Here is a 15485-nt window from a genome sequence, read left to right on the forward strand (position 1 = left end):
TGCCAGCAAAATGACCCCAGAAAGGGGTTTTGGCCCCTGTAGCTTTCCAGCAGCTAGTTGACCGGGTTGTCCACCCAGGTTTTAATCCTTCAAGTTCCTAGATATCATTTCTGATGTCAAACCTTTTACAACGCTCCGTGTCTGTTTTCCCAAAAACTGGGATTTTGCCCCCTGGGTAATGGTCTGTAGTCTGGTTTTAGTGTCACAACCACTGTTTCTTTACAGAGATTTGATGCAATTGCACTTTTTTTCATAGGCAAGCATACAGTACATACATAGGTTAGTTCATTACTTTACATCGCTGTGCATGCTGTGTACTGTACATCAGCACAATAATTCCTTTATATGAGCTCAGTCTTGTACAGTTTTGGACACCTTCAGTGGAAGTGTCTCCAGTCAGTCTCTTGTGTGCAGTCTTTAACAAATGGCCCTAAGTGTTTCCCGCTCAGTTAGTAGCTACTGCTCCATGTAGGACAGACTTGGGAACAGTAAACCACTTTGTTTTGTCACTTTTGTTAAGTTCATAGCTGCTGCACATTTGGCTGCATCCCAGTAATTGTCAGTCACAGTCAGTATATCAACATGGCCTGGCGCCATCTCCACTTAAAGAGTTTATTGCATTTAAACAAACGAGGACCACCAGATCAATTACTAATAGGGACTGTGTGGTTCCATACAGGAAAGCCTCTTTCAGTCAAAATGCCCTGTCTACGAAAGGAACTGCAATCTGGAACACACTACCCTCACCCATAAAGGAATGCCCTACCTTGACTACTTTTAAGAGCCACCTGAAGGTATGGCTTAGAGCCAACCAAACATGTAATCACCTTTAATACTTACGCAGGTAGCTTCCTACTGTTATCTTTTTGTATGGTATGTCTGTCTGTCTGTGAGGACATTAGCTTCAAGCTAAATCCGGCATATTTACATGACGTGATGTGCGCGTCACAAATTGTCCATTAATGTGCACTGTCCAAATAAACAATAACAAAAAAAACAAAAAAAACATGGTCATGTTGTCTGTCCTGGTACCAGTCAGTCTCATAAGTCATCGTCATTACCCTCAGACACACATTGCAAGTCACACATATAAGTGGAACTATCATGAGTTTCTCCCTTCTTCAATGCACTGCTTGATGAGTTGACCAATACGATACCCACACCACAATGGAGAATAGTTGAATTCAACCCTTTCATTAGTCATCACACTTGTTTTTACTGCTTTAATGCCTCTATAGTTGATAAAATAGATATTCCCAATGCTATCCTTAGGTCTCTTCCTAAGAGATTAATGGGACAATGCTCTGACAATAGAAATACACACTTAGTTATACTGTATTATAAAGAGTCTTTGCAAGGAAGGGGAAAACTTAACTGTTCTTTTATGGCCAACATAGGTTGAAGGGAGTGAATTAATTAAATACTCAACTGAAGCAAACAGAGAAACAATCATAATACACCAAACATGATGCTTCCTCAGTTGAGCCAGACTGATCCCTTAGACAGGTATAAATGCAGATCTCCAGTCCCCAAACACTTTCTTTGAAACTTATCAGTGGCTCTCCATATCAAACGCTTCTAGCCTGCAGGAAGTCATAAATAGGGTCTGGGCAGCATCAACTGCCAGGACCCTGTTGTATTCCTCAATGCTCTTCTTTCTTCTTCCTATAGGAAGAAGAAGGGGGGGCACAATACGCGTTTAAATTTAAAAACTTTGAATTTCTACTACCAAAGCATGGTTATGATGCAAAACACTTCATCGTTAAAAACAAATCACCAACATTTCCATGCCATCTAGATGCAATTTATGTATTATCAGCTTTTTGTTTAGATAACTGTATTTCTGACATTTTGATAACTGCTGCCCGGTCGGTGACTCCCTGAGGCTATTAGAGAAGACACACACTCACTTCCACACAATTAGCTCATTGAGTTAGGAGATGGTTGTTGGTGTCAGAGGTTGTGAGTTCAAGCCCCAGTAAGGGTGACACATGAGGACCAGATGTCCTCCACTAGTAACACAAGACAATAGTGCTGATGTTGGCGTTACAGCATGTACCTAAATTTCAAAACTTTGAAAATAAATTCATAACAGATCAACCATATGCAACTTTCACTTTGAAATTGCCTAATTTTGTCAATTAAAAAAATGCCCGGCCCCGGCCATTGCTGCTTGCAGCTATAATTTACCTCTGACACTGATGTGAGTGTTTACTCTTTCCCCCAAAGTCTCTCATCTTATCTCAGGGTTTATCTCATCTAGAGAGGAACTGGCTCATGTTTCGCTTACAGGCGATTACTTGGAGGCTTCATGCATCGTAACTGATTTAGAGTCACTTTAACCTTCCTCATGGCCGCAGTATATACATCACACTCTGCATTCCAAAGTATGCACTAATGGAAGATGTGAGTTAAACCCTCAGACAGTCGTAAAACGTCCATTTAAGAACCAAACTCACCACGTCTCATCTTTTCCCCTGAGCCTGTGTGCAAGGTTGTACCTCAAGGAACTTGAACCTACTCCCTGAATGAAAACTAAAAAAAACAACCTCTTTATAACCATTGATTCAGATTTCAGAATTTTTCAAATTAAGATTTTCTATAGAATTACCGCCACAAATAAACAATTAAACATTTTTAACATTAACCACTCTCCATTATGTAAATTATGCAATGAAGAAGTGGAGGATCAGTTACATTTATTCTTTTATTGTACACATGTAGTCAGATTTTGGTTAGACATTCAAAAGTGGTTAAGACCCAAAAATATTCACTTTGAATTTACACCATTAAATATTTTATTAAGAGTACTGGAGGTAAAATGCCCACAGATTGTTAACACCATCATCCTTTTGGGGAAAATATTTATAACAAAAACACTTTTGAACTTGGATTTCTTTTAGAAATAAAGTGTGACGCCAATTTCTTTTGGAAAAAATGATCACATCAAATCAAGACAAGGTAGAAATGCATAACAAAAAATGGGAAAAAACTTACATTTGAGTGAATGTATAAGTAGTTAATGTTAATTTAATTTTAATAGTTTCACATCCTTTTTTGTTGTAGTTGTTTGTTCTTTTGTTTTGTTTTATTTTAGTTTTCTTGTGTGTGTTTCTTTTTTTACTTTTCTGTCCTGTTTTGGTTATGTTTTGTTGTGTTGTTGAGTTTGCTCTGTTGTTTGTCTTCTGTCTGTCTGTTTTTTGATCAGTGTATTGTCGGTTTATACATTATATATGCCTGTTCCCATTAAAAAAAAAAAAAAAACCTCTCACATTCAAGTTTTCACAAACATTATTGTCACATAACGGTTAAGTTTAAGACGTAGCAATATGCAGAACACTTACTGATGATACCGTGGGGAAAATAAGTATTTGATCCCATGCTGACTTTGTAAGTTTGCTCCACCACAAAGAAATGGATGGTTTATCATTTTTATGGTAAGTTTATTTTAACAGAGAGAGACAGAATATCAGGTAACACACTATTATATATAGTTAAGCATTAAATACTGAATTCATCATTTATAACACATGAATACTCAGTTAAAACAGTTAATGTTTTACTCATCATTGATGAGCATTAACTGTATTTATAAACTGCATATAAACTGAGTATTCATGCGTTATGAATTCAGTATTTAATGCTTAATATTGTGTACTTATTATAAAGTGTTACTGAATATCACCAAAAAAATAATAGAAACAGAAGTAATATCATCATATAAAGGTTATGAATTATTTTACATTTGATCAAGTGAAATAAGGGCATCAATTACTTTTTTTCCTCACTGTATATCACACATCAATTAAAAAAATGTACACAGGACTACAGCTTTTAGAAGGAAACAAAAGATGTAAACTTAATATTGAGTGTGATTAATATCTAAGATGTATGCTAACTGTGTTGTGTTATTACCTACAGTCTATGGTTATTGTTGCTGTGTGTAGCACATTAGAGAATGTAGATTTATGTGTAGTTTATCCAGAGTATGGTCCCAGGCTGTGCCCTCCTCCCCCACTCACCTTCCTCCCCCTCTCCGGTGCTTCCCTGCAGTCTGCGGAGGAGAAAGTTCCCGTGTGGTACATCATGGATGAGTTTGGCTCCCAGCTGCAGCACTCTGACCAGCCCAGCTGCTCCATGGCTCCCTTCTTCTATGTGCAGGGCCAGCTGGCCTACTCCGTCCTCTGGCCTCTGCAGGACCTGCAGGAAGGAGGTGAAACCGCAACACACAACACACAATACACAACACACAATACACAACACACAACACACAACCCACAACACACAAGACACAACACACAACACACAACACACAACCCACAACACACAAGACACAACACACAAGACACAACACACAACACACAAGACACAACACACAACATACAACCCACAACACACAAGACACAACACACAACATACAACCCACAACACACAAGACACAACACACAACACACAACACACAAGACACAACACACAACATACAACCCACAACACACAAGACACAACACACACTCAACACACAACACACAAAATAAAACACTAGAGACTGATACAGACCCCCCCCCCCCCCCCTCCCACGTTCGATGAGTGAGAGGAGGAGGGGTGGAGAATGTACTTCATATGATGCTTAAAGGGATAGTTCAACATTTTGGAAAATGTGCCTATTGTCATAATCCCCATAGTCATAGGAGTAGGTTCATTACCTTTACGTATCACTGCATGTTGTTTTGAGAGTCGCGGGGCAGAGACGTGAGCTGCTCAGTGAACACAATAGAGGTGAATGGTACAGGTCCCATTTCCCTCAAAACTCATCAAATTCACAATCCAACAACTCCAAAACACTCTTGTGGAGAAGTTGTGACCTGGACATTCACCACACTATGAAATAATTGTAACTTTTTGCTCTAATATCTTATATCATCACCATGTATTATGTTTTTCTTTGTATGTGTGCCCTTTTTTGGAACTGAAGGAAAGTGTGAATTGGTGCTCTACTTCATGGACATGTTTTGCTTAGTAAACAAATCGAAGGGAGATGTTATAAGAGAGATAGACGCACATACATTTACAGATATATAAAGATGTTCCATAAGGTGTTTAGTAGCAGTAATAGATGAGACAAGAGTGACTCTTGTGAAATGTATCCTGGATGTGTGTCCTGTTAATCACATTTTTCCGTGAGAGTCTTAACTAAGTTGATTAGCCTCATCTGGAGGATGAATGCAAGGTCGTAAAATTATATAGGTTAGATCCTGCCTCATGTTCATGAACATAGAACATGATGAACTGTGTATGTTAAACAGATAGACAGAAATAGAATTGATTAGATTTACAGGAAACATGGAATGCTCAAGTTAATGACGAACAATTATTTAAGCAATATATCACTCCAGTCCGTGGTATACTCATTATACCACGGCTAAGGGCCGTTGTTCGGCCCGACGCGATATATTGCTTTTATAAAACGGTTACCAATAATGACAATATGAAAGAGGAATACGCAATCAATTTCATGTAGTTTTATTCAACCAGAAATACATATTATCCAATAAAATAGCCTCACTGTGAAAAAATAGTCCCACCTCTCCAGACGTTAGCTCCAGTAGCTCTGCATCTCGTGGTCAGTTTACAATATCAATAAGTGGACAAAAACTAGACTAAACCTGAATTTATGGGCATACCTACAGCTTAAAGCAGAAGTGAGTGATCCGGTCGTTTTGGCTAATGCTGCGTTCCAGGCAGGCTTTTGAAATCGTAAATTACAGCTTCAAGTCACAACTTACGACTTTGTAGCGTTCCAGGCAACCCACTCGTGTTTTTCCGACCTGTTTTACCGGTGAAAGTCACTATAACGGCCACTCGTAACTTCCGACCGGTGAACTCATACCAGATCGAACTGGTACCACTTCACGGTCGGAAAAATACGAGTTTCCTTGAACGCACCATAACAGTCCTCGTCGCTACGTCACCACATTCACGTCGTTCCTTGGCTGCACACACAGCCCTGCATGCCGTTCTCTCTCCTCATTGGATAAAAACTGTAGGATACGATAAATGTTTTCTCTTCGGCTCAGAGCAGAGCAGAGGGACTGAGAGACCCGTGTTTCAGACCAAACACTCTATGGAAGTGATTGCTGTCGGAAGATATAACTATTTAAGACTTATATTAACACAAATATATCACTCACTTCTGCTTTAACTTTTTACCATCATGAGTAGTAGTGTAAAGAAATGAGGATAACTCTTTACTTCATTCAGATTCATCAAGTTTATTGCAGGGATTTAGCAAGGGCACAGACACAGTTAAATCAACAGTAAAAATATAATCATGTTCATAATCCTCATCTTAAGGAAAAATGTAATCAAATCAAATCCTCCTGCCGAAGAGAGTTCATAAAAAGAGGAACAATGAACTCTGTTCAAAGTTTAAATAAATCCACAAAGAGGAACAGTGAACTCCTCCGGTGGCAGGGAGAGTTGATGTTCCCTAATCGCCAATTCTGCCAGCAGCGGTTTTCCTTTTTTGGGCTCACTTTTTCTTTCTCCCTGGAGGTCACCATAGGGCCGCTGGCCGGTGGAAGAGCTCCATACGTGTGCTCAGGCTGCCAGATTGCACTTACAGATAAAGCACACCATACTGCAATAGTAGGTTGGAAAAAAGAAGGGTTTGTACAGATGAACAATGTTCAATAAAGTTAGAAAAAAGTAGAGAAATGCACAAGAAATTTAAAGGGATAGTTCACCCAAAATTCAAATTTCACTCATTATCTACTCACCCTCATGTCAACTAAGAGCTGTGAGAATTTTCAGAGTCCTCCGTTCCTTCCTGGTCAGAGTTACGGGGGGGTCCGCGCAGCAGTATTTGTCTATATAATGGTTGTCAATGGATACCAACTTTCTCCGTCCAAAAAGACACACCAAAAAACATCCAAATACCTCCATACTGCTCGTCTGTAATGTCCCTCTGGTATTGAAGCCCCAACATGAGAAATTGTCCCGAAAAAAATTAAATAAGTCTATATTTTAAGCTTGTTTGTAGCGGAAGCTCCCAGTGTCTCAGTTCACTGCTCTTCCTGTGTCTGAACAATTTTTCATGTCAGGGCTTCAATACAAGAGGGACATTACAGACGAGCAGTATGGAGGTATTTTGATGTTTTTTGGTGTGTCTTTTTGGACGAAGAAAGTTGGTATCCATTGACAACCATTATATGGACAAATACTGCTGCGTGGAGTAGCTACATTATTAAGACAGTACAGTTGTACAGTTTATGATCTATCCTTTTTACAAAAAATTATGAACAACCTGAGATTTCTTGACAAAAATACATGTAATTTCAACCAGGGCTGGGCAATATGAACCAAAGTAATATGTTGTTGTGTTGTAGTCAATACGTGAGAGTCGGTGGTCTCTGTGTCTCTGTTGTCTGCTGCAATTTTGTGAGGGAGGGAGGGATGGAGGGATGGAGGGAGGGAGGGAGGGAGGGAGGGAGGGAGGGGCGGAGGGAAGAGGAGAAGAGGCGCTCACTCCTCTGTGAGGGAGGGGCGGGGGAGTGAGCAGCAGACTGCTGAGAGAGGGCAGAGGGAAACGAAACTCTAAAGCTAAATACAAATTGACGACTTAAAGCAGAAGTAAGCGGAATGTTTGTGTTAATATAAGTCTTAAATAGTTCTATCTTCCGACAGACTTCCTTCTGCTTTAACATTTGATGAACATTTGTCCCGCGGGCCGGATTGGACCGTCTGGCCGGCCGGTTCGTACGTTTGACACCCCGGTTTATGTGCTAACAAGGAGCGAATGTGGGAATACACACAAAGTAAAAACACTTTTTCCCCCGTACCAACACTTAATGTTTTCTCAACCAATCAAGACTTGTCATCATGCATGCCATCTGTAAGCACAGGGCCCCTGATAATATGGTATAATGCAACTAATTCCTGCTCATGCTTTGTGAACATGCAGCAGCATGATTCAATATTTTAGTCTCTTGTTTTATTTCTAAGAGGAACTATGCAAGTCCGGTCGCTTTCTCACTGTTTTGCTAACCCTCGTCCTGGCCATGTGTATTGGTTTGAGATGAGAGCTGGGACACCGGGGTGGCGGCCCCGATCTTGCAAAGTTGTTCTTCAGCCCAGAGATGCAAAAAGTGGAAGGCAGAGAGCCTCCATTGTCCCTCATAACAAGTAAAGCCATTTAATAAATATCACAGCTACTCCAAAGCTGTTTAATTAAGGTAGAAATGTAGCATAGTTAAGCTACAAATCCTGCATATTTCCTCTTTAACAAGTAAAAGCAGGTAAGTAAGAAGAGTAAGGACACATAGGCCCTGATTATATATTCAAAACTGTTTATTATTAGACTAGATTATTAATACTGATAGATGAACATACAAGTATGAAATGTAGTAGTTTGCAAAAAAAAAGTTCCATTAATTGAAACTGCTCTGGTAAAGTACAAGTACAATCACAAACACAATAAGAAATATGTTTTTTAACTTTAGTGCAGACTCTGAGAAAAGTTATGCAACGCATATCACTGTTATAAGCATATATTATGCACCTTTTTATATACACTTGTGCAGCATTAAATTGGACTTACTGTCTTATTAATAACAGTTAAGCATCAACTTACTGACGAAGCTTTGGCATTTAAAGGTATAATATGTAGGAATTCCCCCCATCTAGCGGTGCGGTTGCATATCTGAACGTATTCTTGATGTTGCATTCACATGAAATCGGGCAGATGTCAGACAGACAACAGACGCTGCATGTAACAGGATAAACAAGCGTCTATGTAAACAAGTGGTCCACCAGCACGAGGCAAAACAATACAGGCCTGACAATATGTTGTCATGGTGATGTCGTATTGTTTTCCTGACCCACGTTTTACCGTCTTTCTCTCGCCGAGTAAAATGACATCCGGTTGGTATGCCGACGGCCGTCTGCCTGACTGCAGTGGTGACAGTTTTAACAGGCGCTTCTGTTGTATATTCATGTGTTGATGAAAAGAAGTGATCGTCTTTTCTTGCATACAAAAAGGACTTTATTATTATTATTAGGACAGTGTCAAAAGAATGTGGAATCGTAGAGCATCTCTGGTGCCAATATGAGATCTCTCTCTCCTGACCCAAAGCTCTAACCTTATATACGTTATCTAAAAACTCCACCTTCTCCCAACAAAAGGGTGTAGCTGACCAAGATGGTCAGACAAGAACAAGATCTAAAAACAGAATCCAACCTATACCATCTGCCATTTAACCTCTTGACCAGGCTAACTTAAACATAGATACGGTATCAAGTATCCCCAAAAACCATGACCCGCAGAAAAAGGGTAAATGACAAGGAACACATTTCTCAGGATACATTCCACAAGAATCACTCATTACCCCACCTATTAGACTACAGACACCTAATCCAAACATCTTTATATGTGCTGTAAATGTATGTGTGCCTTTTTCTCTCTTGTATGATCTGCATTTATTCATATTTATTATATTTGAATATAAACTGTTACTCATCACAAATGAAGTTCCTATCCAAATGGTGAATGACCTCTGACCTACCCCTTAACCTTTAGGCTAAGAAAACCCCATGTCCTGTCTCCCAGGACCCTTACCCATTAGATCAGATTACTCCTAGGCAAGGTATGAAACCCATTAAGCAGAGTATCAGTTCACACATTCCAAAAAAAATCAATATGACTCCTGCTTTCTTTGGTCACATATGTAGGGGAAAGTGCTTATTGTCCATCAGTTTGTCTCCTTTTTTTTTTTTATAGATTACACCATTGCCCCACATCCTGATTACACTATGAGGCCTAAGATCCTAACAGTTCCCCCAACCCCATCCTGTTACATGTCGATTTCTTCACATCCTTTTTTACACAATACATGTCTTTATATGGTTCTATTCATTCTGCATCCAGAGTACTAGGTACTGAGTTTGGGAAGTTTGGCAACGCTCATCCTACACAGTGCTACCGACTTTTCCATTGCACATCTCCAACTGCTGAACCACAACCGGTCTATCAGACACTTCCACCAGATCATACATCTCTCTATTTAGTCTCATTACTTTAGTTTTATATTATCATTGATTACATTATAATAGCTCTGCTTCTTAATGATTACATTGATTTCAAGAGTTCAATTTATGCTGTCATAGGAGGCCAAGCCCTGGGATCCCCATCTTACTTGACAGCACGCACGCACGCACGCACACACACACACACACACACACACACACACACACACACACTCACACTCACACACACACACACACACACACACACACACACACACACACACACACACACACACACACACACACACACACACACACACACACACACACACAGTTCATGACCTTTCCTAAAATGGGTTAATTAATCATCTAGTGAATTTTGAGGGATATAAAAAAAAAAAAAAAAAAGATAATTTCAGTTTTTTGCAAAACTTGTAAAATTAATAACTAACTAATATACTGTATATAGTATATAATGCTTCAAGAAAAGAAAGGATTAATGTGTGGTGGTGGTGACTGCATGTCTGCAGAGACCCCCACTCCACACCACTTTGTTTTGATGTTTTGGTGTAGTCGGGTCATTTCTGTGTGAGAAGTCGGTTTGCATGCAATTAAATGTGATTCATCCTAAAATTACAGGGGAAAATCGTAAATTCTTAGTATGGACACATTTAATCACAGATTATAACTATGATTTTACATGAATTTCTATGTAATTTAATAAAACAGAGAAACACTGATGGTGTTTTTCACTGATTTCAAGCTCACTCATCAGTTAACATTGTAGTCCATTGCAAAAAAAAAAAAAGCAATTGGAAATGCATCTTTGCCGTGGCTCTCAGGCCCCGTCCAGACGAAGCCGTTTTTTTCGAATCCGGATAAATACTTTGTCGGATTGGCCTCGTGTCCACACGGATCCGGCGTTTTCAGGGGGTGAAAACGATATTTTTTGAAAACGGGTCCCAGAGTGGGAAAATTTGAAAACGCCGCCCCAGCGTATCCGTCTGGACGGCCAATACGGACTTTTTCTGAAACGATGATGTCATGCCCCCCGCCGCTCTACCTGTAACCTGACACACACACACACACACACACACACACACACACACACACACACACCGCTGCAGCAGCTGCACACTGACAGTCTATGCACTTAAGAACAACGGCCGACTAACGTCGCGTCGCTCAGACGCTGCGGCTGAATCACGGCTGTTTAATCATCACTGATCATCATATTTACTCTGACACGACTCCCTGTCAACATTTAATCCCATGTTTGAGTTTGAATACAGCGGGGAACTTCTTCTATTGAATTACAGCGGGGACCCCGTCTTCTTCAGCTGTCTTATGTGTGGCAGGCAGCGCTACAGCGACACACACACTCCACACACGCCTGCAGTATGTAGGTACTACAGCGTTTTGGGTCGTTTTCAGGTGATCGTGTGGACGCAGATATTTCTGAAAACGATGCCGTGTTTACGGAGATTTTTTTCAAAACGATTAAGAAAAAGATCGGATTCAGTGAAGCCGCGTTTTCGTGTGGATGGGGCCTCAGTTATTTAAAAAAGACACAGTTAAAGACGGGGGGGGGGGGGGGTTCTTATCAGTCAAAGGGGGGCCCAGCAGAGAAAGTTTGGGAACCACTGGGGGCGAGACAGATAACATTTCTCAGTCAAAGAAGAGTTCAGTTGAAATTTCTGAGAGGAGACTTCCCAGAATTTGACAGAGTGGTATGGATATCTCTTATCAACATGAACACACAAACATTGTGGTTTAGTGGGACTCAGCTTGACACACACCATCCTGCTGCAGCGAACACAAAGAAAATAGTCTCCCCCAAAAAAGCACAAATTCCAGTTTTAAGTTGGATTGAGAAACGACAGAAATGTCTGGACCGCCTTTAAAAATAAAGCTTATTACTTTAATATTATAACTTATTCCTCATATTCTTATTGTTATCTCCACAGATGAAGTAACCCGTGATTATACGTATGGTGAGGCCAACCCCTTGGTGAGGAGCTGCCGTTTGTTACCGTGGATACCGTCTGATCTAGACGGAGTGAGCAGCACCATCACCGAGCCCTCGGACCTGTACTATGAGGTGAGGACGTGCACGTCAGCAGTGTGAAGGAAGCCTAACCCTAACTACAGCCGGCATATACACACTCACACATATACACAGACACACACCGCCCGCTCACCACCACACCAACAGATCTTTAAAGCACAAATTATCTTATTACCTTTTACAACTGGCACCTTATTCTATTTATTTATATATTTATTGAGTACGGACTAATTTTGTTATTTTTTTTCTTTTTTCTTTTTAATGTGTGTGTGAATGCTTGTGCTATGAGGGATGGTAACATGCAATGACAATAAAGTATTCCATCTATCCATCCCCCTCTCTCTGTCTCTTTCTTTCTATCTTTCTTTATTTCTTTCTATCTACCCCATCTCTCTGTCTTTTTACTTCTTTCTTTCTTTCTTTCTTTCTTTCTTTCTTTCTTTCTTTCTTTCTTTCTTTCTTTCTTTCTGTCTTTCTGTCTTTCTTTCTTTCTTTCTTTCTATCTATCTACCCCCTCTCTCTGCCTTTTTTTTTTTTACTTCTCTCTCTCTCTCTCTCTCTCATTCCTCCTGGGGGGGTGTTGGGGGAAAAAAATAAGATCCAAAACAGGGCCAGTTGCCATCAAGGATCTTTATTCAAACATGTAATAGTACAAGATAATGGTATCAAAAATACTCAAAAGTTATTTTAAAAAATTGTTCATCAAAGTTATAAAAAACTCTCATCAAAGTATCAGCTCCACAAGATGATCAGAAAAGACTGAGCTTTGGTGCAGTAGAGCTCATGCCACTTAGAAAAAATGGACATAAACCCGAGCCTGTCCCAGACCAGACTAAGTTCTTATCTCTTTGTCTTCGCTGTTATTTCCAATTCAAATGAAAGTTGACGATGATGGTTGGACGATGATCTACCACGTGATTTGTCCAACGAATCCCCACCTTCAGGGATGTGTCTTACTATAACACGTATATCGCACCATGCGAATCCCCGCCTACTATGGCACGTGTTGGGGTTCATCCCAAGTTCAGCTTGATTGGCGCCACGCTGTCTTGCAGGTGGACGTTCTCTACGTCACCCGTCCTTGACTCCCTCTGTAGGCACCGATACCGAACTCCTACGTACTCCTACGCATGTGCACATGCTGACCACTCCTCTTTGTTGTCCTCATGCTCACCCCTACCTTCTCTGTCTCTCTCTGTACCAGAGCTCAGTGCTTTTCCTTTTTTTTACCCAACAGGGGTGAATCCGAGCGTTTCAGAGGGAGCCAGACACAGACAGCTTGTATGCCATAGTTAGTTTTTTGGGGGTTTTTCATTGATCGAAACTTTCAATAGTTCTCCACTGGGGTCCAATATCATATTAAAAGCCCCTGTCTGTAACAACATCTATGGCACGTCTGTCCGTCCTGGGTGAGGGATCCCTCCTCTGTTGCTCACCCTGAGGTTTCTCCGGTGTTTCCCTGTTAAAAGGGTTTCCATGGAGTTTTTCCTCAGTGGATGTGAGAGTCTAAGGACAGAGGATGTTGTTGTGATGCCATGTAAAGCCCTTTGAGACAAACTGTTTGTAAAAACGGGCTATACAAATAAAATTGCCTTGCCTTGCCCTGAGATGCCTCCCAAGTCAATATTTAACATCAAAACATAATAAGAGGCTGTATTGTATTGTATTCTTACTTATGCAGCGAGGAAGAATATTGTGTTACAATGGATCAATGAAAAAATACCAACTGTTAAAGGCTGGCAAGGAGTAGTATTTGATCTAGTTACTATTACATTTAAAAACAGACCAATTCTATAAAGTCTGGGAACCATATTTGAACTATGTAGAGGCTGGTGTCTATAATGTTGCAGGGATTTTCTTGACTGCTATTATTTATATAGCTAGATCTGAGCTGACGGTTGTTGTTTTTTTGTCTGTTTTTAATTTTCTTGTTCTGTTTGTTTGCCTGCTTGTTTTGCTTCTCATTCATATGAACCACATTTTGTATACATCCTTTACTTGTAAAAGTTAAACAGTGAATAAAAATATTGTAAAAAAAAAAAAAAAAGCCTCTGAGATGAGGATAATAGGTCGCCTTTAAACTGTTCCCTCCCAAAATGACCGTTACAGACAATTTCATTTCATGACACAGCAAAATTGACATTGCTTGCATGACTCGACCTTAAGGCTTAAGCATATAATTAGTTCTAGTAATGATCAACAGCAATTTCCTACTACACCCACAAGAGCATCATTAACAACTTCATTAACAGCTTCATCTCTGCTGAGACTCCAGCATTTCTACCCAGAGTTGGAGTTAGATGTCATAAACCCAAGAGCCAACACCTCCCTTATTCCAGTAATGGTTTCCAAACAACTGGCTCTCATCATAAAAGACTCGGAGGAGCAGTTTCACCTCTGTCCTGGTCATCTGAAACGGTTGTTAACTTTAACATACCGTTAAATACTTGGCAGAGAGACATGGGGGGTGGGGTTGATGTAAAAATCCCTCTGTTTGTGGTACCTTTCAAAATAAAAATAAGCAAAGAAGGGCTTTAAAAGTTGTTTTTTTTATATTTTTTTTTTCTCAGTAGCAAAACTGTTTTATAAATACCATTAGACTTTTTCATTTGTGTATTTTTCATATCTAACAGACTTTGTTTAGCTCCTATGGTGCTCCACTGCCATATATTTGTAATTAAAATAAGTAATTCATTGTCCTTCAGGAGGAATGAAGAAATAAAAGATGATAGAACAGCAGCAGAGTGTATCTGTTGAGGCTGACAAAGAGCTCCAGGTTTAGTTAGTTAGTCTGCTCTCCTTGACCTCAGCCTGCCTCTTTCAGCTGATAAGAGACAGAATGTTCCCTCGTCATCCCACGCTGCAAAGAAGGTTTTGTATTGAGTTCATAAAAAGATCTGGTGACTTCAGGTCAGTTAAAGCTTCCACACAGGATGGGGGCAGAATACTCTCTCAGCAGCAGAGTAAACAAAAAAAAACACGGAATTTATTTGATAAGCTTAAAATAATCAGTATGTGTCGTGTGTGTGTGTATGCACCAACTAAACGAAGACAATGATCCTCTGCTCTGTGACTGAGGGAGTGCAGAGGAAGACTGCCTGAGGACGCTGAGCATTTCTGCTGGTTGCCACACGCCCATGCACCCACCCCAACACATCATCCCCACACTATCACTCCCCCACCCCCCACCCCCACCCCTTACTGAGCCCAGTCAACACTGGCAGACAGGGACAGAGACTCACAGGACAGGACACATGCAGGGAGTAAAGATCTCACAAGAGACAACAAAGGGTTCACACGTGCTCTTTTCAATACAGCACTTATCATCCAGTGCACACACTTCAGTCATGTGGTTATCAGATCAGAGCTCCTCAGCAGTCAGACACTACAGGCAAAA

At 40.3% G+C, this 15485-nt stretch overlaps 1 protein-coding gene across 1 annotated transcript in view; it reads left to right on the forward strand.

Annotated features, from left to right (window-relative positions):
• Window positions 1–15485, forward strand: part of ttll12 (tubulin tyrosine ligase-like family, member 12) — a 51344-nt gene that overhangs the window by 10721 nt on the left and 25138 nt on the right. The window contains exons 4-5 of the mRNA XM_083999786.1: window positions 4054–4213; window positions 11988–12121. Coding sequence (XP_083855912.1) covers window positions 4054–4213; window positions 11988–12121 — 294 coding nt within the window. The remainder of the gene's footprint in view (window positions 1–4053; window positions 4214–11987; window positions 12122–15485) is intronic.

The sequence above is a fragment of the Trachurus trachurus genome (genome assembly GCF_905171665.1).
Source record: "Trachurus trachurus genome assembly, chromosome: 23".
NCBI lineage: Eukaryota > Metazoa > Chordata > Actinopteri > Carangiformes > Carangidae > Trachurus > Trachurus trachurus.